The 25392-nt window shown below is 35.0% G+C and overlaps 1 protein-coding gene across 1 annotated transcript in view; it reads right to left on the bottom strand.

Moving 5' to 3' along the window:
• LGR5 (leucine rich repeat containing G protein-coupled receptor 5) overlaps positions 1 to 25392 on the bottom strand; it is a 93607-nt gene that overhangs the window by 21818 nt on the left and 46397 nt on the right. Inside the window, exons 3-11 of the mRNA XM_072401368.1 lie at positions 21745 to 21816; positions 20293 to 20364; positions 15033 to 15248; positions 11478 to 11549; positions 10006 to 10074; positions 8492 to 8563; positions 6713 to 6784; positions 4816 to 4884; positions 4649 to 4720 (exon numbers count right to left, since the gene is read on the bottom strand). Of these exons, the coding sequence (XP_072257469.1) occupies positions 4649 to 4720; positions 4816 to 4884; positions 6713 to 6784; positions 8492 to 8563; positions 10006 to 10074; positions 11478 to 11549; positions 15033 to 15248; positions 20293 to 20364; positions 21745 to 21816 (786 nt within the window). The remainder of the gene's footprint in view (positions 1 to 4648; positions 4721 to 4815; positions 4885 to 6712; positions 6785 to 8491; positions 8564 to 10005; positions 10075 to 11477; positions 11550 to 15032; positions 15249 to 20292; positions 20365 to 21744; positions 21817 to 25392) is intronic.

The following is a 25392-nucleotide window of genomic DNA, read 5'->3' as shown; positions in this document are numbered from 1 at the left end:
CTACTTGTACTTGACTAGTAATTGACTTTAGCGTGCCAAATATCGCAATGTGATCAGTCTGGGCTTTATGGAGTTATTTGGGCAAATCAGAAGATGAAGTAATGCCAAGAACCTTAAATAGGTTTTACAGCACGACTAGAAATTTCCCCTTCCAATCGTTTAATCAATACTTTTTCCAAAATAAAATGAATTCTTCCTTTGCCCATGTATCAGGCATGACAGAGACCAGAAGGAAAAGTTTTTAAACATCTAATGATTGTTGACTATTTCAATAAAACTTTGCTATTAAGTCTCCTGTGAAATCTGCCTGTCTAGGGCCAGCTTTAGCTCAGTCTGTTACGTATTTGTATGTACTTCAAAATACAATGCTTTTGGAAGTGTTTGGCTTTTCCTTATCCAATACTATAAAAAGGGACATTAGGGAATAACAAGGCATGTGCATAAAACATGACATCTGGATGGTAGACAAACACTGGAAAGAAATAAAATCTTCTGATATAGTTATCCGGTCTGTATTTTTCACTAATCTTGCTAAGTGTTTATGGAAGACAAACTTCTATCAATAGAGTGATGGTAAAATTCCAAATGCTAATAACAAAGTAAAATAATGAATATAATAAATATAGTCAGAATCTGCACCTAATAATTTTCCCCTTGTAAATGCTCCACATTGTTGGCTAAAGTAATATCACAATGTGCCCAATATTTTAGTGTGAACGTTTGTTTTTTATTTAGAACATGGTCTTAGATTCTGCTCATTGGACATACATTAAAGTTTATAGACCAAACAACATGAAGATTCTATAACTACTACTTTTATCCCCTTTAAACAAATATGGATGGAATATCTGTAGATGTTTTACAGCACTCAAAAGGAAAATAAAGCAATACATTGCTATCAGTGGTATTACAATATATGTAAGATGAAGAAATGTTAAATACATACACCATGATCTTCATAAAAGCTTTCGCCATAAATGTTTTTTCTTTAGAGCATTTTTGAAGAATATAAATCAGTGCACAGAATGAGAATTTTACTGCTAACCTATGCTTGTCTCATTTTTATCAAATTCATGCAATGATAGATGAATATACAAAGTAAATAGTTACATGTCTATACTTTATAGTTTTTACTCCTAGTAACAGGGTTACCTATAAGATCAGAAAACAGTTTCTGTTTTAAATTGTTTTAGTATTTAATTCAGATGAGTAAAAAATAAAAACTGCTAAACCTTGACCAGCCAAAAATTGCATATAGACTGCCAATGTAGTGTTAAAATTAGACACGTTCTGATGCCCACTTGTTTACCTAAACTTTGACCGACCCCAGAATTTCAATCTGGACCCTTCTCAGGAAACTCTGGTTATTATATCTGCTAAGGCCCAATATGATGAGTCATATGGCTCATGCCATGCATCTTTAAAGCTCAGCATAATTCTGTAAACTTTAAAACAATCAGCTCCCTTCTTAACTGATGTTTTAGATTCTTTTCCATTTAAATGAACAATAGGACTTTGATATTACAGTCTGTTGTGATGGCAATGAAGATAAATAGAGAAGATGACTTTCCCAATAGGGACATGGAAATAACACATTTACAGAAAATCTCAGGGTCAGCCTTAGGAATAGGCACAAGAAATCGGCATGCTGGGAGCTTAAGCTAAAAGGAGAGAGGTATTTGTGGCAGGACCTGAAACCTTTGCCAATTAAGTAGTTCATACCCTAATAAAGAAAAAGGAAACACTTTGGTCTTTGCACTTGAGTGTCTTGTCCTGGAACTGGATGCCCCCCTTTATCCAAATCCCAAAAAGTTTTTTGACTAGAAATTTTTTGTCAGTAGATAATACAGAAAATATGACATGTAAGTTACAGGACACCACAGGATGAGTACTAGACAAGCTAAGATCCACTTATGGGTCATGATGGATTATAAAATGGACTACTTTAGATCAACAGTCCCCAACCTGTGGTCTGCAAATTTTGGTGGTCAGGACCACATGGGGGGGTCACACAGGCCAGAGCTGTGGATCATGTCTCCCGTATGCCTCCCAGGCTCAGGGCGGTGGGTGGGTTGTGTCTCTGGACACAGGCTCAGACCTGCGATGGGAGAGTGGGCGGGTTTTGGCATCATGACATCACTTTGGGGGGAAGTTACTTCCCCTTGGAGTGACACACTGCATGCGTGGTTCGGTGTCCATAAATTTAGTGGTCTGTGACGTCCAAAAGGTTGGGGATCACTGGTTTAGATGACAGATTACAGGGACCAAACGTTCAAATTCCTAATCAGTGTGGAGCTGTGTTTTTGTCTTTTTAGAAAACTGTATACTTAAAAAAGTGTATATTTTATTATTTTTTATATTGATTTTTACCAGTTAACAGACCAAGTGGTTTTATTTGGTATAGTCATTGGCCTATATTACTCCACTGGCATTAATACCAATAAAAAAGTGCACTTATTGTTAGAAAAATATTCAGTATAAAATCCAATCCAATACAAAGCTTACCACTTGCATAAAAGAATATGTAACAAGTCTGCGGCTGCAGCTAAGGAAGAGGAATACCATCTCAGTTTTGGATGGCAAGAAATGCCATGACCTGAGCCTGGGAACATACTGGGAGACGACGTGCCCAGATTCCTGGGCAGAGTGCAGCTGTGAATCTTTGTCCTTAGTGAATACTAATTGGTAAATGTGAACAGCCAACAACATGACTGCACCGCATACAGAAAAAGTTATGGTATGTAGAAAACACTGTTGCAGTCAATGATTTTAATAAACAATGAGCCATAGACAAACAATATGCCTCCAGCAAATGAGCAGCAGTTCAGTTCTCTGCCTACAGTGCTGCTGCCTTTCCTTTTTCTAATTAATGGGAAGATAGAGTAAGCTTTGTCCTTTCATGGCTGCACTCAATATTCCTTGGACCATTCACTACCTTTGAACCGTAACTTAACAAGCTCAGACAGATTCCATAAAAAAAAATATCTCCCTCCCTTTGGTAAAACATTGCATGTTCCGAGCTGGATGAAGGATTTAATGTAGGACAGATATTCCAGCAAAATAAAAACTGCTAAATTCTTTTGTAAAGTGTACAGATAATGTGCACTGAAATCTGATTCTTTCTCTCTCCCATTAGACTTTGTGCGCACAACGTGAACTGCCAAGCCAACAATGAGATCAAACCAAGTGTCATATTCGTGGCAAACTCTGCTCTGGTTCTCATGATTTATTGTTTTTATTGGTAGCAAATACTTTTCCTTTAGTAATGAATTTCTGCATGCATTATAATGATCATGTAGAGTTGTGGCTAATCTAAGACAATTTTTTGATCTTTGCTTTAGGCAAAAAATATTTGAATAAAAGCAAACAAGGGAGAAGGGATTTGTGTAGCTGTGTAATAACTGACATCAGTGAAATCTGCAGAAAGAGTTGATGAGGAAAGTGCTAAAGAGAGAGCCACTATATTTTAATTGTACATATCCTGTAAGTTATATATTATAGCCAATATGAGATTGGACTAGCCAATGCATCTGGCCCAGTCTTCTAGATATCTGATATTTACACTAAAGTCAAAGAAAAGGCTAATGACCTGTTGTTGTAGTGGTAATATTATGGTCAAAACTGTGCAACACTTTGCACACTGTGCTATTTCCTGTATCTACCATGTATCTTCCAAACTACCATCCAATATTGCTAAATAGTCCAGCTGCTATTGTTCATGCATCCTGTTACTTGGGTTTAAAGTGTATTTCTAGGTTTTTGCTTTGGAGACAAGTTTTGTTGATAGTTGTTGTCTGTCTTCTCTTTGGGGAGCTTCATCAGGAAGTAAAGTTGACAGAGTCTCTCCAAAAGGAAAACATACTAACAAATAAAAACTACTAAATATGGGGTTTGGTGACAAAATCAAGGCCCTTTCACCTCGATTGCTAAGTTTGGACAGGCGACCAGCTGTTGGGAGTCCTGGTTGTGCTAAACTTCTTCCATTTGGGAATGATTGAGGCCATTGTGCTATTGGGAACCTTCAGTGCAGCATAAATTGTTTTGTATACTTTCCCAGATCTGTGCCTTCAACAATTCTGTCTGTGACCTCTGCAGGCTCATGGCCTGTTTTTTGCTTTGATATGCAATGACTGCTATGAGGCCGTCTATAGAGAGGTGTATGCCTTTCCAAATCATGTCCAATTAGTTTTTTTTACCACGTGTACTCCAATAAAGATGCAGAAACATCATGGCAACGATCAAGAAAAATGGGAGGCACCTGAGCTAAATTTTAGGTGTTGTTGCACCTAGACCTCAAGGGTCTGAATACTAATGTTACTGTGATATTTCAGTTTTTATTCTTTTTAATAAATTAACTAAATTGTCTAAATTTCTGTTTTCAATTTGTCATTATGAGGTGGAGAGTGTAGATTAATGAGAGAAAAAAAATTAAAAGATTGTAGCATCAGGCTGCAACATAACACAATTGAAAAAAGGGAAGGGGTCTGAATGCTTTCTGAAACCACTGTAGTTAGCAACATCAATCACAAAGCAACCACTGAACAAGGATGTGTTGAAAAGTGAAATCTGCCCATGTGTAAATTGCAATATAACCATTTATTCTCATACAAAGTCATACAGTAATAAAGTAGTAAACAGCAACACTTACAGCACTTGAAGATTGGGCAACTGATCACAGATAACACTGGGAAGACTGACAAGTTGGGCTCCTGTCAAAGTTCTGTAAAAAAACAACAGATAAAGTAAATGCATTTCAATCACACTAAATAAAAACTAAAGTGGCATTAATACTGAACACAGTTACTAAGCACTTACAGACTTTCCAAGCTTGTGGTTCCAGTGAGATCAGGAAACTCAGTGATTTGAGAGGCTCCATTAAGAATTCTACATGGAAGAAAAATTATATCAATTCAAATGCCAATTGACCGTAATGCAAATAAAGACAATCTAGAAATTGCTATATTCAATAATTTTTTGGGCACTATATTATGTATGTAAAAATAAACTCCTAAGGACACATTATTTATGCTATAAACTGTAATATATTTTTGAGAATTCGCAATATGAATGAATACACATGTTGAGTGAAAACATCAGTCTTGAATGATTTCAGAATGTGAATATAAACCGGTGTTCCACTATATATTAGCTTTACACAGAAGTACATTCAAATTAGGCCACATACACACGTCACATGAATGCTGCTCAAGATGAACCACTGGTGCTTGTCTCAAGCAATAATATGACGTGTACAGCGGTCTCCTAAGGTCTTTTATTAGTCCACCACAGTAGATTGATGAAGGACCAACCAGGAGTGACTGGTGTGCACTACAGTGATTTTTGTGTGTATATATCCTTAGGCTATCACCTTATATATCCTTAGGCTTATATATCCTTAGGCTTGCATCAAATTTCCAAAAGTCAAGAGATATTCCAAGTTACTATTATTATTATACAGTATTTATATAGCACCATCATATTACACAGTGCTGTACATAGTCCTTAGTTGAGTCACTAACTGTCCCTCAAAGGAGCTCACAATCTAATATCCCTACCATAGTCATATGTGATTATTATAGTCTAAGGTCAATTGTTAGGGAGAAGCCAGTTAACCTAACTGCATGTTTTTGGGATGAAACCGGAGTACCCGGAGGAAACCCACGCAGACACGGGGAGAACCTGCAAACATCCATGCAGATAGTGTCCTGGCTGGGGACCGAACCTGGGACCTAGCGCTGCAAAGGCCAGAGTGCTAACCCCTGAGCCACCGTGCTGCCTCTTAAAACATAGAAGGAAAACTATTATCACCCTGAGATCAATGGAATATGTCAAAAGAGGCAGTTGTCTGCAACAGAGGTTTCAAGAATATGAATAAGAATAAAACCTACACCTTCCTAGATATATACATACCTAATTTCCCTGCCTAAGGTCTGTGGCAATATTTATATCATTTCATGAAATCTGTGGTGATAACCAGTACAAGCACAGCCAGCACAAACAAGATTTTTTGGAGGATGTATACATTTGTTACGCCACAGCGATTGGGTAGAAATACATATATATCTGAGGAGGGAAAAAGTGGGGTACTTTCAGTTGGTAAAGTGAAGGGATTGGGGGTTGGAAAGTACAAAATTTGTTTAAAGGTTAACTTATTCTTAGAGGCAAAGATTAAACACAGACAGAATGGATGTTGGATAACATAATATATACCAGATTTCACTGCAACACTAAACTTATTCCTACCAGAAACAATTTCTGCAAAGGTAATACACTTTATTTGTATTATTTTCAAAACTTTTTTCAGACATTCATGATGCTCTTTTTAACAAATTACACAGACCTTTGTAACTCCCCCTCCTTAAAAAAAAAAGAAAAAAGAACTAGCTGTAAAAGTTATGTCCATTTAATAAATGGCTGCAGGTAAACTTCCTAAATGAATTGAGCTTTTAGAACAGAAAAATAAGGTAATGTGTTTACAGTATGTAGGAAAAACATCCTAAAACGTATTTTAGAATTCAATGCCTGGAGTTTTTCATTCACCTTTTTTCTTTTTTCAGACAACAGTGAGCAAACCTTATTCATTATACTTGTTATCTATACAAGGACATCCTGGGTATGTGGGAGGTCAGCCTTGTCTAAGGAAATACATTTCTGACAAACTTATGTGCTACATTTACAGTCTTTTTATTTAATGTTTTGATAAAAAACTCACAGAGTTCTGAGCTCAGGCAAGTGCTGAAATGCAGATCTCCCAACGTGCTGAATTGGGTTGTCATAGAAATGTCTGCAAAAAACAGAATGAAACACCATTAAAATCACATGAGTAATCATATTCATAATTATAGTAAATCCCCTTTTCACTGCAAAACATTCATGTCACATTAATAAAGTTTAAGTATTCCTTCGGTAGGTTCAGACATCGCTTTAGATTATCATGAATTATAAAAGCATATTTAGTACCAACAAGTAAGGCTATAGGTGGAACTATAAACATGGCTCCTGCTGCATCATTTATCATACAGTATACATTTACCTCAAAAAAATTAGTTCACTACATACCTATGGAATGTATCTGTGCAATAAACAGCAATAAAAGTTCAACTTTCGCTGCACATATGAACTGAATATGTTAAAGAATAAACAACTATAAGTAATGACACTATATTTACGCAGTAGATGGGTTTGCTAGATAAAGGGAAAAACATATAGTGAATCACTATAATGGTAACTATAAAAAACACTGAAAGAAAATGTTACCATATAATAGTTTTTCCTGTGCAGTTGTACTTATGCATATTCAAGGTACCTTTATTGTGTTATATGCATGAGAACAGCAATGTCTGTGGTTAATTAAGTAACATAATCACCATTCACCAGAGAAACATCAGAAAAACCACTATACCCCATTATGATGTGACTAACCATAATTGGCTTTATTCATGTGATTACCCTTTGCAGAAAACAGACATTCACTAGGTGTTAATTGAAAAATGAAATTTGTTAGAGGTAATGCCCAGAACTTGCTGTCATTTAATCAAAGCCAAATACAATTTTTGTAGGGAATGTTTATATTACCAAAGGGGATAAACTGTATATTTTGGGTGTTCTGACCCACGGGTTAGATGTTTAACATTTTGTGTATTTGGCATGTGAATTGTAACAGTTTTCTTTGATTTACCAGCCCTGTGAACTGTTTTATGTCTTGTTCAATTGTCTAATCATTCCATTGTGGAATGTGGTTTTGGTTACAAGATTACAGAGCCACACTTTGGTAACACTTTGTTTTTGTCATTTAATGATTCCTAACATTTGGAACAACACTTAGTTCTCATCATTCTTAGTATAAGGCTTGTATATAATGAGATTATGTCAGGCTGGAACATGTCAATTTTCTTATGCATTTCCATTTTTACTATACTCTACTGCAATCAATGCAAAAGCTTCAAATTTTAGATTTTTTGATCAAGCCACCAGGTAAGATCTTTACAGCAGCAAAATGTTACATAGCAAACTTACTTTGTTATTTATATTTATTAATTGGTATTTTATATGTATTACTTTACTTGTTACATTTTAGTAGCATAAATCAATTGCCTTCCTAAGCTGTGATCCATCCCTAAAAGCAACACTTGTACATTTTATAATTAGAAACAAACAGAACCAGAAATATTGTGGAATTATCATTTGTTTTCCTGAATATTTGCATGTAGACGTGCCTGATCTGTAAGTATTAATGACAATTAGTAAAACATACAATTATGTGTTGTAGATCTTTAAGGATAAAGCAAATCTGATGCATGTATTTTGAATCCTCCAATTTTGCAGGCCAATTCCCTCACAACCATTTACAACTATATAAAAAAAATATCAGCCATAAAATATGTATACAATTGCTGGTAGAATACAGATGGTGCAATGTTCAAAAGATTTTAGTGATGCTTGAGTAAAGTAATTAGAAATATTCACATTTCTAAAAGAATTGTAAACTTACATGGTGATAAGTGAAGGGTTACCAATGAATGCATGGTCTGGGATTGACCTGATGTTGTTGCTATGGAATCCCCTAAAATTAAAAAATAAAATAAAAATAATCATAAAAATCTGGATACAAATTATTTTAAAAACATTTTATTTTTTACTGCAGTATAATCTCCTAAAGTTATTACATGCTGGCTAAATTTTGAACCCATACTATATAGTAGTAGTAGTAGTAGTAGAAGTATTATTATTAATATTATTATCAGCCACCATGGGCAGCACGGTGGCTCAGGGGTTAGCACTCCAGCCTTTGCAGCTCTTGGTCCCAGGTTCGATTCCCAGCTAGGACATTATCTGCATGGAGTTTGCAGGTTCTCCCCATGTCTGCGTGGGTTTCCTCCGAGTACTCTGGTTTCCTCCCACATCCCAAAAACATGCAGTTAGGTTAATTGGCTTCTCCCTAACAATTGACCTTAGACTACATTAATCACATATGACTATGGTAGGGAAATTAGATTGTGAGCTCCTTTGAGAGACATTTAGTGACACAACTATGGACTTTGTACAGCGCTGCGTAATATGATGGCGCTATATAAATACTGTATAATAATATTACTATATAGTAGAAAGTATCTAAGAAAACTTTAGATATCTTAATTGTATATGTCTTCTTTGTCTTCTTTTACTGTGTTAAAACCCAAAGCATTTTAGAAAGCAGCATTTTTATGCATGTTACCTGTAAGTGTAAAATAAATCTGTATGGAGATTAGTTTTTACACAGTTTTAGATTTTTAACATTTTTGGACTGTAAGTGACAGGGTCTTTTTCATCTCTCATGCTATTGTTTTTATTTGTTATATGTGTAGGTTAAAGATGTTAATAAAAATAAATATACAAATTCTGTCAATAAAAAAAACAAATAAAAAAAAAACTGTGGTACTGCAAAAATTAGTGCAACAGAGTTTATAAAACCCTTTTGCATTCTTGAGCATAAATTTCTGCTCTGCATATTATTATATTACTATCAAACTTGTTCAGCTAACATCAAATACAACCTTTACCAAACCAAAATTAGGGGAATGTAAAAGCAACCGCAAAGCAAGTGAATGGGAGAGAGCACAGCGGGGTGACGCTCAGTTACTTCTCGCTTCCTTTGTCCATACAGCAGATCAGAGCTGTATGTACTGCATCTTTCATCCTTACTGGCTGGCTATATAAAAATTTTATTTCTATACATTTTTTTTTACTTATATTGTAACCCTACAATACTTTTTTGCTGTTAGTTATGCTGAGGTCCTCAGTATTAGCTTTGCAAAGGTGAGCTGTCACTCACCAACGTCATTTAGGATTGAATTTAGCGCTCCATTGCGTATATTGAAATAACAAAGGCAATATTGTTTAATACATTTATTAAACTAGAAAATACCTATTTATGACTTAAGAAATATAAGCTTCATGCCCCCTAAAATTGAACTACATTTTTAAGGTTCACTTCTAGACACATATTGCAGCATTTGCTTAACTTACAGTTCTTTAAGGTTCCTGAGTGTTTTGACAGCAGTGGGAAATTCATCTAGGTTGTTGTAGTTTAGATCTCTAGAAGAGAGAAAAGGCAGATAAATTCCATGTCACACAATCCCGGTAGAAGGTGTTTTATTGCTATCAGTCTGCTAGAAAGAACAGGAAAATACTGTTCATTGAAAGACAATGCTCAGCAATCGCCTGTAGCTTAGTATGTTTATGAGTTCCTCCCTAGAGTTAAGTTAACCATTAAGTCAATTATAGTAAGATTTGGGGAAATTGGACAGGCTCTAATTATTTTAAATACTCTAAGTAACAATTTTTGCAATTTAGCTTTAAAAGTAGAAATATTGCCTGGTTGGGTTACCAGTACAAGTTATATAGGAAGAATAATGATTTTGCACTGTAAATAAACACATACTTATGTAATAAAATAATTTGCATTATAAGAGATATTGCAACTGCAAAAAGGAAAATTGAAAGAATATCAGAAGTGACTTGATAGATGATAGATGTATGTATGGACATACAACATTTCTGGGAAGTAATTAAAGCAAACTCAACCAATCCACATTTTCCTAAGACAGATCTGTTAGGTGTGAGCAAGTGATTGAAAATCTTTCCAATAGGGGAACATACAACAATACATCCATTCTGAAACACCCCAAATAAAATGCTGTTGATAGATGTATGTATCTATTTTCTTATACGATGCTTAACATGTAAAATAACTGCAAAAAGTTCAACACATGCATTGAAAGTATATCTAAACCTAACAAAAAAATTAAATATATAGCAGTTTACTGGTCCTTCTATGTAATGTAGCATTCATATTTTCAGGATTTTTTCCCTTAATATTACAGTACTACAGTTCCTGCACCTAGGTAACAACACTCACAAAACCATATCAATGGAAGCAGTGTTGTCAGCATAGGTCAGGTCTACAGAGGGATGAGATTCACTAGTCCTCAGAGATAACTGGGAGTAACTGATAGGAGGAAAACAGGAAGTACAGGAAGGGATCCACTGATGAGAATTCTGAAATGAAGTAATTTTTGCATTTTTTCAACAGGTAGTACAAAATATTTTCTATAGACTGAAAGGGACCAAATAGGATATCATCATTGTAAGGGTTTACACAGACTTAAAGATAATCTAAAATGTCAGATATGGAGAATTACATACATAAAAGCCACATATGAAGAATTATAAATCATTCTAAGTGATAAATTAGTATAAACTTTTTCCAGGGTCTTTTTAAGCACTAATCATGGTTTAAATAGATCCAAAAAGCATATTTCAGAGTTTTTCTCCTACATACAGTATCTGTTTTATACAGTCATCATAAGAACAATTGCGCCAAACACTTGGCAATTAGGCAAGCCAAAAAGCATGTTTGGCTTTTCAGCTATTTTTATTCGTTTTAGAATATCAATGAAAACAGTGAAAAGACTGAAACAAATAGGAGGTCAACTCACAAAGTCTCCAGACTGTGGAGCCCATCAAAGCATTTCTTTCCCAGGGAGTAGATCCTATTGTTATGGAGATGTCTGCAGGGGAACATTAAAAGCACAGTCAGGACAACACACTGCGCACAGTGAACCTAGGCAAACTTCTTCAATAAGCGCTTCTAAAGAAACGTGTTTTTGAGCATGCACTTATTGTATACAAGTCAAGCAGTGCCAAGGAATTTATTGGAGGGCATGCTCCTGAAGCTTTCACTTTCTTCCTTCAAAAAAGATTGGCAGCTGTTTTAGAAGCCCAAATGAGTACTGAAGATGTGCTGTTTTATTTGTACTTTGTTTTGCATCAATTTTCCCGGGGCCTCCATACATTGCTAGTTTATGAGGCACACACATTTTATTACCTTGAGCACAAACTAAAAAAAAAAACACATTGTAAAATACAAGGGATCAATCATGGCTCAAAATATTTAGAAACAAAAGGTTCCAAGGACTGTTTTACCAATGAGACCTAAAGTAATAATATATTACTTAATTTGATGCATTATGTTCTTCTTTAATACAAATGTCAACAATAGACCATACTATCACATTTCAATTGGTAAAAAGTCATTTTTTTAGTGTTGATTCTTTAAAACTATATTTTCAATCGATCCCACATCTAATGAAGTATCTTTTATGTGTTCATGCTACAAAATTATTTCAAATAGAAATGTGAGGACTCCAAAACCTGTCAGGCAAAGACTAGTGGAAATTTTCCAACCTATTTGAGGTTCATTTTATTTTTCGCTCAATATGGGACACTAAATCAAATTCAGAAGTAAAGAATCGATTTATTGTAGCTTGTGTAAAGCAATACATGAACTGCTGCATCAAACAGAAAAACTAGCCTATGTATGGCCAGCCCTACACTTTTATGGGTAAAGGGAACAAGTAAAGGCTTGAAATGCTTACTTGAAAAAATAATTCCTGATCCTAAATGATTTTGTAATCACATGTAATGTGATTTTAAACTTATTAGCTGTTAAATTAATAATGCATAACATGTTAAATACACATTATTTTCTCATGAGAAGAATGGTATTAAACAGGATGGTCTGATGACAGGGTCTCTTTAAAAAACAAAGAATCTGATTGTTCCCAATCGTTCTTTAAAAAAATACCCCTACATGTCCTCTGCTACAATAATACTGACAGGTGTTTTTTAATATGAGTAAATTGTGACAGGAAAATATGTTAGAGCCATTACCCTTTCAATGTAAACTGTCTTCAAGTTTAAATTTAACCATAAACCCATAAAACTAGGTCAGTCTTAAAAATTCCATGTATATTACCAGTAACTTATTAAATTTGAAAGTAAAAAAAAAAAACTCAATAAGTCGAGGACATATAGAAGAAACTTTGTAAGTGAATGTTAATAAGCGACATGGTCTTATGTGTCTCTTGAGGCTTCTTGCAACAAGAAAAACAATGTAACGTCTGCCTGCGGCACATTTTACTTAAGCAAATATTTCCGCCAGAGAAGGATGGAAATTCCTGCTGCCACACAATTTCCTGAAGGTTGTATTAAAAATACAAAAAGTATAATGTGAAATCATACATGTTCCAAACAGGATGGATTCTGCCTTTTAAAAGTCATTTTAAAAAAGGAAAAAGGAAAATTAATACTTGAATACAAAGTACGTAGTATTAATATTAAGTGTTATTTGTAAGAGCACCTGTAAACTGGCAGCCATTTTGTAAGATAATCCAATAATTACAGTCAAACAGCTTATTCTTTGTTCTAAAACCAGTAATACTTTTAACATATATAGAGAAAAGAAACTAAGGGTGCATGTAATAAAGCAACACTTCAGTGACACAATTACAAGTGTTCTTGTTCTAACAGCTTCATACTACCAAAAGATATGATTGTTTTCTATGGTTTCCAGCCTTTCACTCAATATTACAGCTTTTTACTGCCTGAAAGTCTCCTGAATGTATAATTTTCACACTACTGGTACTCCATGGTACATAAAATCTTGCTTGGAAAAAGCATAAATTTTGAATTGTGATTTAAGATGTCAAAACAGATCCTCTTTCAGCAATAAAATAATGTGATGCATAAATATAAATGTATATATATAAATTTACAAAAAATAAGGTTTCATTTTGAGGACATCCGTCTTGCAGACATGACTGTATTTTTATGCATAGAAAAACTAAAATAAGACACTTTTTTCTATTTTGATTAGTGTACACAAAAAGTACATTTTATTCTATTTTTTGGCCAATGTAATTATAATACATTATTAAATTTATTTTTTTAAATGATAGCACCTCAGGTATCAAGCAGAAGGGAAAGCAGTGTGTTTCACTATTGTCATTGGAAACGATATTTCACGACAAAAATGAAGGAACGAGCACCATACATAAAGCATTCTGTTTTATGGGGGGGGGGGATCAAGCAAGTGGACAACGTTGCGCTCTCATTTCGCTCATCTTCTGTCATTCATGAATTCGTCCTGGCCGCCAGGGATAGATCCATGAATGACGTTAGACAGCCTCTGTGCATGTTAGATTCTCATTATTAGCCGAGAATCATCTGACGTGAATACATTAGAGGTGAGCTTATCTCTGTGCTGCCTCACTTTCAGTGACAGTAACAGGCTGGGGCATCTAGTACAAACTGAGCTTATAAGAAATGGGTGAATGATACCAACAATCAAACTAAAAACATCTATAAGCAGAAAAGATACTGTGGATGAAATATCTGGATTGAAGATTAATATTACCTACAAGATCTGAACTCAAGGCCTTGGTATTACAAGGTCAGAGACCACTCGTGAGATGACCTTCCTTGAAGCTAATAAGGATACGGAAGGAGTTCTCTACTTAACAACAAATTACAGAGACATAGGGCTAAGAGTCTTTGTATTTCCTTATTAAAGAATGTTTAACATTGGATAACAATGTATATGAGACTGCAGTTGTTATAGGCCAATACTCCCTTCTTCTTGATAAGCTTTTAGTATGGATCTGATAGGTCTATGTTGATTTTGGTGGTGTAACAAAGGACTTGCCCCTTTGGAATAAATTTCTGTTTCGGATTTACATCTTGTTAGCTGTTGCCAAGGTTTTCTCCTTTTCTTTAAACATAATTAAATAAAATAAAATAACAAAAAGAGAATGTGTCTTTATCTAGTGCTTTCAAATTATATGAGGAAAAGGCAACTGATTGGTATCACTTTTAAAACTTTACCTGTCATATAGTCAGCCAAAATGTGTATGCCTAAACATGAAAAGATCCTGGCGAAAAGAGTCGCTGGGCAGGAATTGAGGCACACAGGCAAAAATAAACAGAAATTAAATAGTGTTTTGAAAGACATCTCATATGTAATATTTCTTATTTTAATAGTATTGTGAGTATAATACCAATGGTATTCTAGACACCTAATGACAGTGATTTAGTTGTAATCTTTCAGTCATTTTGAAGATCAGACAGCAACATTATATTGGTATAACAAATTCTTTTGAGCATTAGAGTTCAGTATTTATTTTTTAATCCGAAACAGGATGAAACAAACTCACAGGACTACAAGGCTTGATAGGTTTCTGAAGGCATGGTCTGGTAAGTGGTGAATCTTGTTTAATGCCAGGGTCATTGCCTGCAAAGCTGACAGACTTTCCAAAGCCTTCACTGGAATCTCAGTCAGAGCATTGTCATCCAGCCACAGGTGACGGAGAGAAAGAAGACCATTAAAACTGTTGGGTGGCACATAATTAATGTGGTTTGCATCCAGGCGCCTACAGAGACAAAAAGTATTTCAAATGTCATTAAAAAAAGACTAAAGCAATATTATGATTTGTTGGCATAAATATTATCAGAACGAAGGATTTGCTTTGAGTTTGGTTACATTGCTAAATACCATACCCTAAAAGCAGGTAAAGCTAATGAGACACTAAAAGACAACAGTAAGCCACAAACTATGGTAACAAATGTGGTGATTGAACAGCTTCATACATACGTCCATTTTCTGTATGCATTATCAATAGTAGCTCCAGAATTCTGTCAGTCTCTTGGTAAAACTATTTTCTTAGTGTAGTAATCATTGAAGCTAGGAATTGAAAATAGTCAAAATGTACACACCCACACAGTGTTCTGGCCACTGAGACTTTAAATTGCAAATATGTACCTATAAACACTGACACATGGCAGAATAATTGTTTACTCATGAAATTTCTGTTTGCATGGAGTAATCTGTAATAATAAGTACCCACTATAGGTCTCTGTGAGTAAAAGACAATATAAAAGTAAAGAAGCCAATTAGTTAAGACATTTTCCAAAGCTGACAAAAACATTTTGACTCCCCAACACAGCCCATGGTTTGATGTTATCTTACCGGGGGGCCAAGGAGAATAGCAAACAAAATGAATAGGATTACAGCTTCAAACGTGGGCAGATGCTTAACTGCCTATTTGTTTAGAAGCAGCGAGGAAGACCATACAATGTTTAAATGTGCATTCCACCTTATCCACATTTATAGACATGTGTTTTCTTTCATCAAAATGCACTTTTACTTCAAGCTGCTCAAGGGATAACTACTGTTTTATTTGGGCTTAAAGCCCAAGTCCAGATTGGGCAAAAAAGCACTTAAATTAAATAAAAATGAATAAAATAAAAAAGCAACTCTGTCTGCAATACTTACCCTATTTCTGTAGATATCCCCATAGACTAATCCACTAATAAATCCAGAGTAAGTCTTCTTCCAGGTTAAATGATCCATTTCATAGAAGCCAATCCTCATCCTAGACCCGCTGGAGAATGTTGCTGAAAAGCTAGATTAAGTACATACTGGAGCTAAGACAGTTCACTTAATTTACCCTAACCTGAATTCTGAGAAGTTTCCTCCAGAATATGGGGTAAATAGGATAAGAGTTTGAATGTATTGGAATGATCCCCAGGACAAATAGGGGGGATTCTTCCCAGCAGAGACTGTTAAGTTGCCATTCATATATACTCAAGCACAAGGCATGGAACGGAATGTTGGGACTGAGCTCCCCCCAGCTTCCCCTTTTTTAGAAGCTTACATAAAACATGTAATGTATAAGTATTTTAGGTTTGTATGGAGGGTCTATGGTTACAAAGCCAGAACAGGGAGATGATGGGCTGCAAAGTGGTTACAGGATTTAGGACAGGTTGTCCTGGTCACTTTTTTTCTAGTTTAGGAATGGCTGAAACATATGTTCTTAATCCATAAGGTTTGAAGATTTGTTTCAGCAACAGCTGTTAAACAGCAAATATAAAGAAATAAATTTTATTAGTGAAGCCCACTAAATAATGTTTATATATATTTTCTGCCTCTACAATATTTTACAAAAATACTCAATTTACTTACTATATATCTATGTAAAACAGCCATATTGTATAATCTGAACATATCATAGAGGTTTTTAAAACTGTAATTGAAACAGCAACTAATTGATTCAGAACTGTGGTCCAAGCACTTATGAATGCACAAAACCTATCTGGTAAGAGAGCTCACATAATACACTCCTAAAGGAATGACAGTCGGTCTCTGTAACAGTTAAAACATCAGGTGTCAAAAATTTGACATGAGTTTGCTGTGAAATGGCAGATTATAAATCCAAACAAGTCAATGTTCTTTCAACAAATGCTCAAGGACAGACTGAAATGTTTAAATGTTTCCATCAGATGAACCTTGGATCAGTGGATTGAGCATTGAGAGTTTTCCATTTGCACATGCTACCATGAAAAACTTTAGCTTTGTGTATCAATCCTAGAAACTGAATAATATTTTACCAAGCTTTTCAGCGATAGATAACTATAGAACTTACTTTTGTATGTGCAAATGTAAGAATCTGCTTCTAAATGTTCAGAGTGGATACCTGCTTTTCATCCACCATGAATCTTATGTGAACACCAGTGCTTTATATCTATATATATATATATATATATATATATATATATATGAATTGCTGTAGTTTCACACCATTTTAAACCTGCAACACCTACAAAAGCTCCCAGTAACAACAATCCCTATGTGGAACGTCAAAAGAAAGCAGCCCTTGCACACAGTGAAATGTTAGAAGCATGAAAAATAAATTCACATAACTTGCTACAAAGAAACATAGGGGAAATCATCTGTTTGCCTTTGCCTGCACTAAAAATACTCTGCTCGTTTACTGGCCTAGTGAGTACATAAAAAGGACAGAGGAAATATTACTGGTGGGTGCTATGTAGCAGATAAACAATTAAGGGTTAATTTATTTGTTTAATTGTTATTGCAACAAATATGGCAGATATTGAAGTCACTAATGTTTTTCTTGCAAACTGATAAAATTCCTGAACCACAGACTGACTGAAGTAACACATTTCAGATGGACCTGTCCTTTATGGGTATTGTTTCTACATGTAAACTAGCTTTGTTTAAAATCAATGTAACAATTATTATTATTATTATTAAACAGGATTTATATAGCGCCAACATATTACGCAGCGCTGTACATTAAATAGGGATACAATACAAACATATTTCTGCTGTTACTGAAAATATTTATTATAAACAACATATTGATGTGTACATAAATTGACAAGAGGCTGCTGGGTAGCAAGTCAAACCTATGAAGGCAAACAGGAAAATATCTTTGCTGTATCACTTACACTTGTTTCTCTCTAGGCTACAATGTATCTGGAAAGTTCAGAGCTCAGTGGCACTAAGGAATGTTTCTATAATGGAGAAATGCAGCTAACTTCTCAGAGCAACAAAAGACAAGATAGCAGAGGAGATAGTGAGTTAAATGCCATTTACCATTTACCATTTCACAGCTGCTCTTGTCTTTAAATGGGAGTTACCTGATCTCCTCCTATCCTACTACACAATGGACACAAAACCATGCCAACTTCAAATGCACAATCTAACAAAAGCATCCATTTGGGCGGAAGTTTTGTGAAGGTTACTTTGTTGCCTTAAAGCTCTTAACCCCATCCACTGTCCTACTAATTGTTTAACTTGTTCCAGAAATTGCATTCCTTGTGCAAATCTGTAATGCAAAAGACACCTGGTGAACAGCATGAAACAAGAAACTAAAAATCACACACCTTTATGTGCGGGGCACTGTCCAACTTGAATTAACCAATATTCCTTCTCTGCCATAGTGCCTTTTCTGTTCTAAGCCTTATCGTTCCATCTCACGGCTGTTCCCCAGCTGTTTAACATTCCCACTGATGGCTGTCATTCTTCCGTAATGCAGTTATTGGACACCATGCTTTTTATGCCACCAATGGTGAGTCTTCATTTAGTGATATAGAGATATGATACAACTCTGTGTAAGGAACCCTAAGTAATCAGAAAATCTGGTGAAAGAGTCTTGGGAGGTGTGGATTTCCAGGCATGGGATCTTTATGGCATTTGGATTGCTAAACCTAAGATATATTAAATTACCTTTAATAAGAGACCTTAACCATCCCTACTGATTTTCACCACTACACACCCTTGGACTTTGGGGAAAAAAAGCAGATGTAATCTTTTGTAAAAACAAGAGCACACTATTTACAGGAATACATTCTACTGAGGTTTACTAAGAATTCTATGATGTTTAAATTGTTAATTTATACAGTAGGTTTAGAATATATAATTGAAACTATATATGCAAGTATATTCAGCTCTTCTAATTAAAAAAAGCAAAAACAGATGTAAACTGAATTTAAAAGCAACAACAAGAATGAAATATAATTCAGCTTACTTGTCCATAAATGTGGTGACTACAATTTTCTTCCTTTATTTTTATATGTGCACATGCCAATGAAACACTTTTTATCCCATGAACAACATATACTTACCATACTGTGCTGTGGAAGAGCAAAAAGTTGTCACACTTGGACAAGAAGTGGTAAAGACTACATACCATCCCCTCTCCTCCATCACAAGGATGAACGGTGTTCCGTATATTACAGAGGTTGAATGGACAGTGCTGATACCACTGTATCGTACTTTTACACACTAACTGGATTTCTGGGAGGATGAACAGTAAAACAATCTCATATGATATGTTGAAATATTTGCCAGACTAAAAAGGAGGAAGTAAAAGAAGTTCACTATTAAAGTTGGGGCTGTTTCTTCCACCTTCTTCTGGGTGGCTAGTGCCATTGAGGCAAGGAGTACAATCAGTAAAACATAGTGAATAAATTCTAAAAATATAACATGATTTTTTTTAAATTTATATTTGTAATACAATTCTTAAAGTGGAACTAAAGTTCCACCTAAAAAATTTGGCATATTGTAGGGTTTTATTGCAGAAAGAAACAGTTGATACTTCTTCTGCAATAAGAATTCTTATCTCCCTGATCGCCATTCCAGCTGTCAAAATTCACAGAGCTGGGTATGTCTTGTTGGTTGACAGGATAACCGGCACATCTAGGCTTTTCCTGTTGGTGCTGAGACTGAATAAACTCCCTTATGTTATCCTGGCCTGCCCAAATAGGATGGCAAAGGATCTGAATGAGGAAGATAGAAAAGGAGACAGTAGTGTCCGCAATGGAACAGGTGAGTCTGGGTTTAGTTCCGTTTTATTATAGCGCCATCATCCATGGTGCTGTACAACACATAATGTAATAAGGGGGAATTTATAAGGCACCATTTCTATAAATAAGTAGATTATCATTACATTATCATTATAAATAAATGTAGACAGCAGTGTTAAAATGTCTTTAAAATGTCTGCTCTGGATGCCAAAATATGTGATAAGCAACGGGGAACAAAAACCAGAAATTTAGAGAAGTATTTTAATTGTTATCCATTTTACAGAGTATGAATCATGTTATACTTACAGAGACTGGAGACTACGGAGATTATGAAATGCATCACTTGGGACCTGTTTTAACTGGTTATTCTGTAACATCCTGTAAAAGAAAAAAAAGCATTTACCTAAATTACTATACAATAATGCAAACAGAAGCCTTTGTAGCTTTCTTTATGTTCATTATCCAAACCATGATATTTAGGTCAGAACAATAAGCTAACAATAGGATCATTCCCAGCTTTAATTGTTTAAACAGCAGTCTGTGAACTCTCTGTAAGGTCCTGGAAGCTAAAGATAAACTGTAGGAGGGTGCATTAACAGGCAGATTCCTGTAGTTTAGCAGGCACTCACCTGTTTAGAAGATGTGTTTAGGAGCTCATGCCAGAAGCACAATGGCAAAGACAACACACCATATAGACATATTTACTCAGCTGCATTTTCAAAGCAGAATATTCTTAAGTAACTGCTGCATAATAGCAATTTCCCAGTCTGTGTCCCAGTGTTATTGTACCATTTGTTTGCAAATAATGTGTAATGTATCTGAAGTTACAGCCTGGAATTATATTAAAATTGTTCTCCGTTCATCTGCATACCAGTACCCTAAGTGCCCAGCCCCAGAAAGGCACGTCATACTTTTTAATAAACTGTCTTTCCATATAGAGGAGATTTCTTTCAGTTCAGTTTAATATCTGTCACATGTACGGGAAATTAGAAAATATCAACTTAATACCAGCACAAAAAAATTTAATTAAAATTGCTTTTAAAACCATTTAGAAAAATACATACATGCATCATTGTTGGGGAAATTTTCCCTCATTTGTGTTCCTTTAACACCCATTAAATAGACAGAAAGTAAAGGAAAATAATGCAAATAAAGGGACAGAATGCAATTAAAATTTAAAAGAAGTTCTCACCCTTCCCCACGTTCTCCAAAACTTCTAAAACAATAGTTTTGTCTGGAGATTGGCTTTAATGACAGTCACTAAATACCTAATATGCCAATTAGAGTTTAAAAGAGTTGTTTGCATTTCCATTTTAAAGATTTTCCATCACAAACTGTTAAGTCTTCAGTATGGGAAATGAGGAGAATTATTGGGTTGCATTTAGCAAAACATATTTTTGGAAATGCATGGAAGGTTTCTTCTTCTTTCTTCTGAATAATCGCCGTAAAATGGATGCTATGCATCAAGTATGACCTTGTAGAATTAAGCCCTGGAACTTTGCTCTTTATTTTCATTTGCTTGCTAATTGCAGTATGTGTTGATTTTGGAACATGTGGTGCTTTAGATGCTGTTATTATGGCACAGAGGCTAAAAATTAGTTGGACTTCATCCAAAGGACCCTTCTGTGACCACCATGTACCTGCTTGTGTAATAATCAATGTTCTCAATGTTAAGACAATTTCAGATGCAACAGAGTAGTTAGAAGGAGTTGAGAACAGTAATTGGAAATATATACTCCACATGCTCATTCTACTTACAAAACTTTGAGACTGTTGAGTCCAGCAAAAGCTCCCTTGGGGATGTATGTCAAATCATTTCCTGCAAGACGTCTGCAGAGAAAAAAAATACACAAGTAAATCTTTCTCCTATTCATATTCATCACATTTAAACAAGGTTCATCAAAGTGCTTCAGATCTATTGCTTCAGTAGACATGCCAAGCATAGTTTTCACATCTTACTATTACACCGCAAAGTAAATAAATAGAAATAATCCCCTTTAATAAAAGCAACAACTGAAGAAAGTAAATGTTTCAATCTTAACATATGCAGCAACTTGCACAATTTATCTGCCAACTGAGAAGTTGACATCAGTAAGTCACCACACAATAGTCTCCCAGATGAATGGCCAATACTAGGATCCAGACTCTCATTTTATATTCTAATTATCTCATAGTAAAGATATAATTATCTATAATTATCTAAAAAATACAATAATCTATTTCAATGTTTTTAATAAACAAAACTAGACTAGAAAAAACTCAGGTTGTAATTTGGTAGCCATAAATTACTAAAGCACTAAATATATGCATGCATATACATAAAGCACTTTAATGATCAATGATTATTGTGCAAAGTGCAAGTAGACAATAGCACAGGTGACATATGTTTTCTAAACAGATTAATCCTAACTTAGTTACTTAGTTTGGAAAAAAACGTATGAAATACATAACCTAGGTTGCACTTTCAAGTTGTCATTAACAATAAATGGGTTCTTCCTTACCCACCATGTGGCTTAGCAGAAGCCTATAATATGGTAGCAGAAGCCTATAATATGGTTACGTAGGAGCTCTTAATTGGGAGAAAGGGAAAGTAATCAGGAAGAAGTCGGATGAGGTGAGGAGCAAGATCTTCTCGTGAGTGAAACATTAGATCAAGCCAACTGTTCGATGAGATGTGCTTTCCCATCATAGAGAAGCATTATTTACTTGCTGAGTTACCCCATAACTAAAAAGTTTATTGAGTCCCCCTGTGTAGGCATGTTTTTAGTCAATAGAAGGAAAGAGGGGAAAAAGTGGCAGAGGAGTGAGGTGTGAATTAGATCCTCACATTTTTATCCAATCTTTTTGTTCAACCCACTGAATTAAAGCTGAAAGTCTGCAGTTCAACTGCATCTGAGTTGTTTGATTTTAAATTTATTGTGGTAATGTACAGAACCAAAATTAGAAAAAAGTTTGTCTCTGTCCAAAGATTTATGGATATTTATGCAAAGTTGTAAAACTGCTTTGAGAACACTGGTCTAGTGCACAGACCCAGTTCACCAACACTGCACATTTTATAGTGGCACCAGGACAGTTCACCCCTTCTACAGCTGATGCTAGAAGCAGGCAATGTGAAAACACCAGCAGAAACAGTAATATCACAAATAGAAAAAAGTATGTATCCTCTGGATGACATAATAATAAACTTACATAACTAGACTATGAGCTTATTAAGTTAATACTTTCAGGGATATAACCATAGATTGTTTGCAGAACAATTGGCTTGTTTTGGTCTGTAAAAATATTTTTTTCTGGGTTTATAGCCAAAAGAGTGATCAAAGTTTTATGTTCAATCTCCTAAGTGTCCTTACATCCTCTATATACTTTATTAGGCAGAAGTTTTATACCAGACCAGGTGGCGACGACCCGCATAATGCACAGCTCCAATTCATTTTGAACTACATTTAGCACAGTGATTGCCATGACATGGTGCCAGAGGAGAATTGAGACATGCAGCTGCAAGAGATAACTCAGGAATGCTGAGGTAATACAGCTATTGTGTACAGAAACTGGTAAACATTTTCTTTTCAACTAAATAATGAAGAGTACAAGCTTTAGCCACATCACTAAACAATTAGAGCTAAGTGAACAGCACACACCTTTTCAAGATGTAAAAGAAGTTTACGCATCACTGCCTTTTATACAATATAAACGCAGACCTGATTCTTGTGTTACAGCCATTCCAAAAGATGAAGTCCTGTTGTGCTACATAAATATTTAGGTCACATCAGTAGCATTTTGGCACTTTATGTACACAGGTTGGACTTTCTGCACACTGGTTGTAAAAGCAAAATACAAAGTACAAATTTATTAATGTAGCCCTTAATGTAGCAAATTCAAGGAGACACAGAGAAAAGAGGTGAGAACTTTGCTCCATATACTTCAGGAAGGTACCAAGGTATCAGACCCTCACAACTGAGTTATATCATTCTGTCTTTACTCTCTTTTTTAAAACAACATGCTTGATTTTTATTTTAGTAATTTTCTACACAATGAAAATGGAAAAACACCTACTGTATTATAAATTGACTATTGATTTTACTTGTGACTTGGACAAGAACTGTGTAATTTATATTTAAGTCACTTTCACCACTGAACAAACTATTTGCAGAGACTTTGCAGAGGAATGACAACTTCAATAATCCTGAAACATGGATTCAATGGTCACTGACGGCAATGACGGTCCTGGCAGTTCATAAAGCCATTACAAACACTTGAACTTAGAGAGACAAAACAGCGGAGATCCAGCAAGGTTGAATAGTTTAATTCCTTGAAAAGCCACGGCTTCTCAAAGGACAAGTATAATCTATTTTCTATTTTTTTAAATTAGTATTTCAGATTTTACAGTACAATATTTTCTCATATCACTTTCAACTTTTTTCTTGCTTGCACTTCCTCTCTTATGTATTTTTTTTATTAGAATAGCGATTTCTAAATTAACCACTGGATGGGGCAGACATTCAAATTAAAATAATCATGACAATGTTAGGATATCCTATCTGCCAGACAAGAAATGTAATGATTTTAATGGGCTGACTATGAGCTGTGCAAATTCTGAGCAGTACTGCAATACAGCAAGCAGAATTTGTGAATGTTAGGGGTTAATTAGCTGGCCCAATGTACAATACAATCTCAAACTATACCCAGATAAAAGTTTTTTTTGCCCAACACAAGCACACATGATAATATCATTAGGACTACATACGGTACCTTTTACCTATCTAAAATATACATAGAAGTTGTTATTAGAAGTTTTTCACTGAAAGCACCTTTGTGCCTTTTACTAAAGGTATAGAAGTATGCTTAATGATTTTGGAAATAATAATTACAATAGCTGGCATTCATTTGTAATGAAAACATTTTATATAATGACATCCCCATGAAAGTATTTAGTCTTCCAGAATCTCTCAGAATGAAAGACATTCTCTGAATGACTCACAGTACCTTATTGAATGGTAAAATCATTTCACAAGCATTGTTTTTTTTCCAGCACATTTTAGGAAGGCATGTAGTTGGTAGTGGGCATTCTCTGCTGGTGTGCTGCTGAGGTCTTGATGGTCAGTTACTGATGTGCATTGTCAAAGCAGTGTGGGAAAGCAGCGTAGGAGCTGTCTGCTACTTGAGGGATTTCACCATTCCACATACTTTATCGTTCTCCTCAATCCCTCTTCATCACTTTGAATGACAGTTTGATTTTCAAAATGGGATAGACCAAAGACCAAAAAGATGAATACAGAGGAGAAAAAAATCCTTTGGTGCCACATGGATTGCTTATAAAATTCCAGTGGTTTTGACACAGGGTAATTTGGAACTAGACCAAACATCTTGTTTTCTTCAACCTAAAATGACCTTAGCTAATAGGAGGGA

Source organism: Pyxicephalus adspersus, chromosome 2, assembly GCF_032062135.1.
Source record: "Pyxicephalus adspersus chromosome 2, UCB_Pads_2.0, whole genome shotgun sequence".
NCBI classification, from domain to species: Eukaryota; Metazoa; Chordata; class Amphibia; order Anura; family Pyxicephalidae; genus Pyxicephalus; species Pyxicephalus adspersus.
This window is presented reverse-complemented; position numbering and strand designations above follow the sequence as displayed.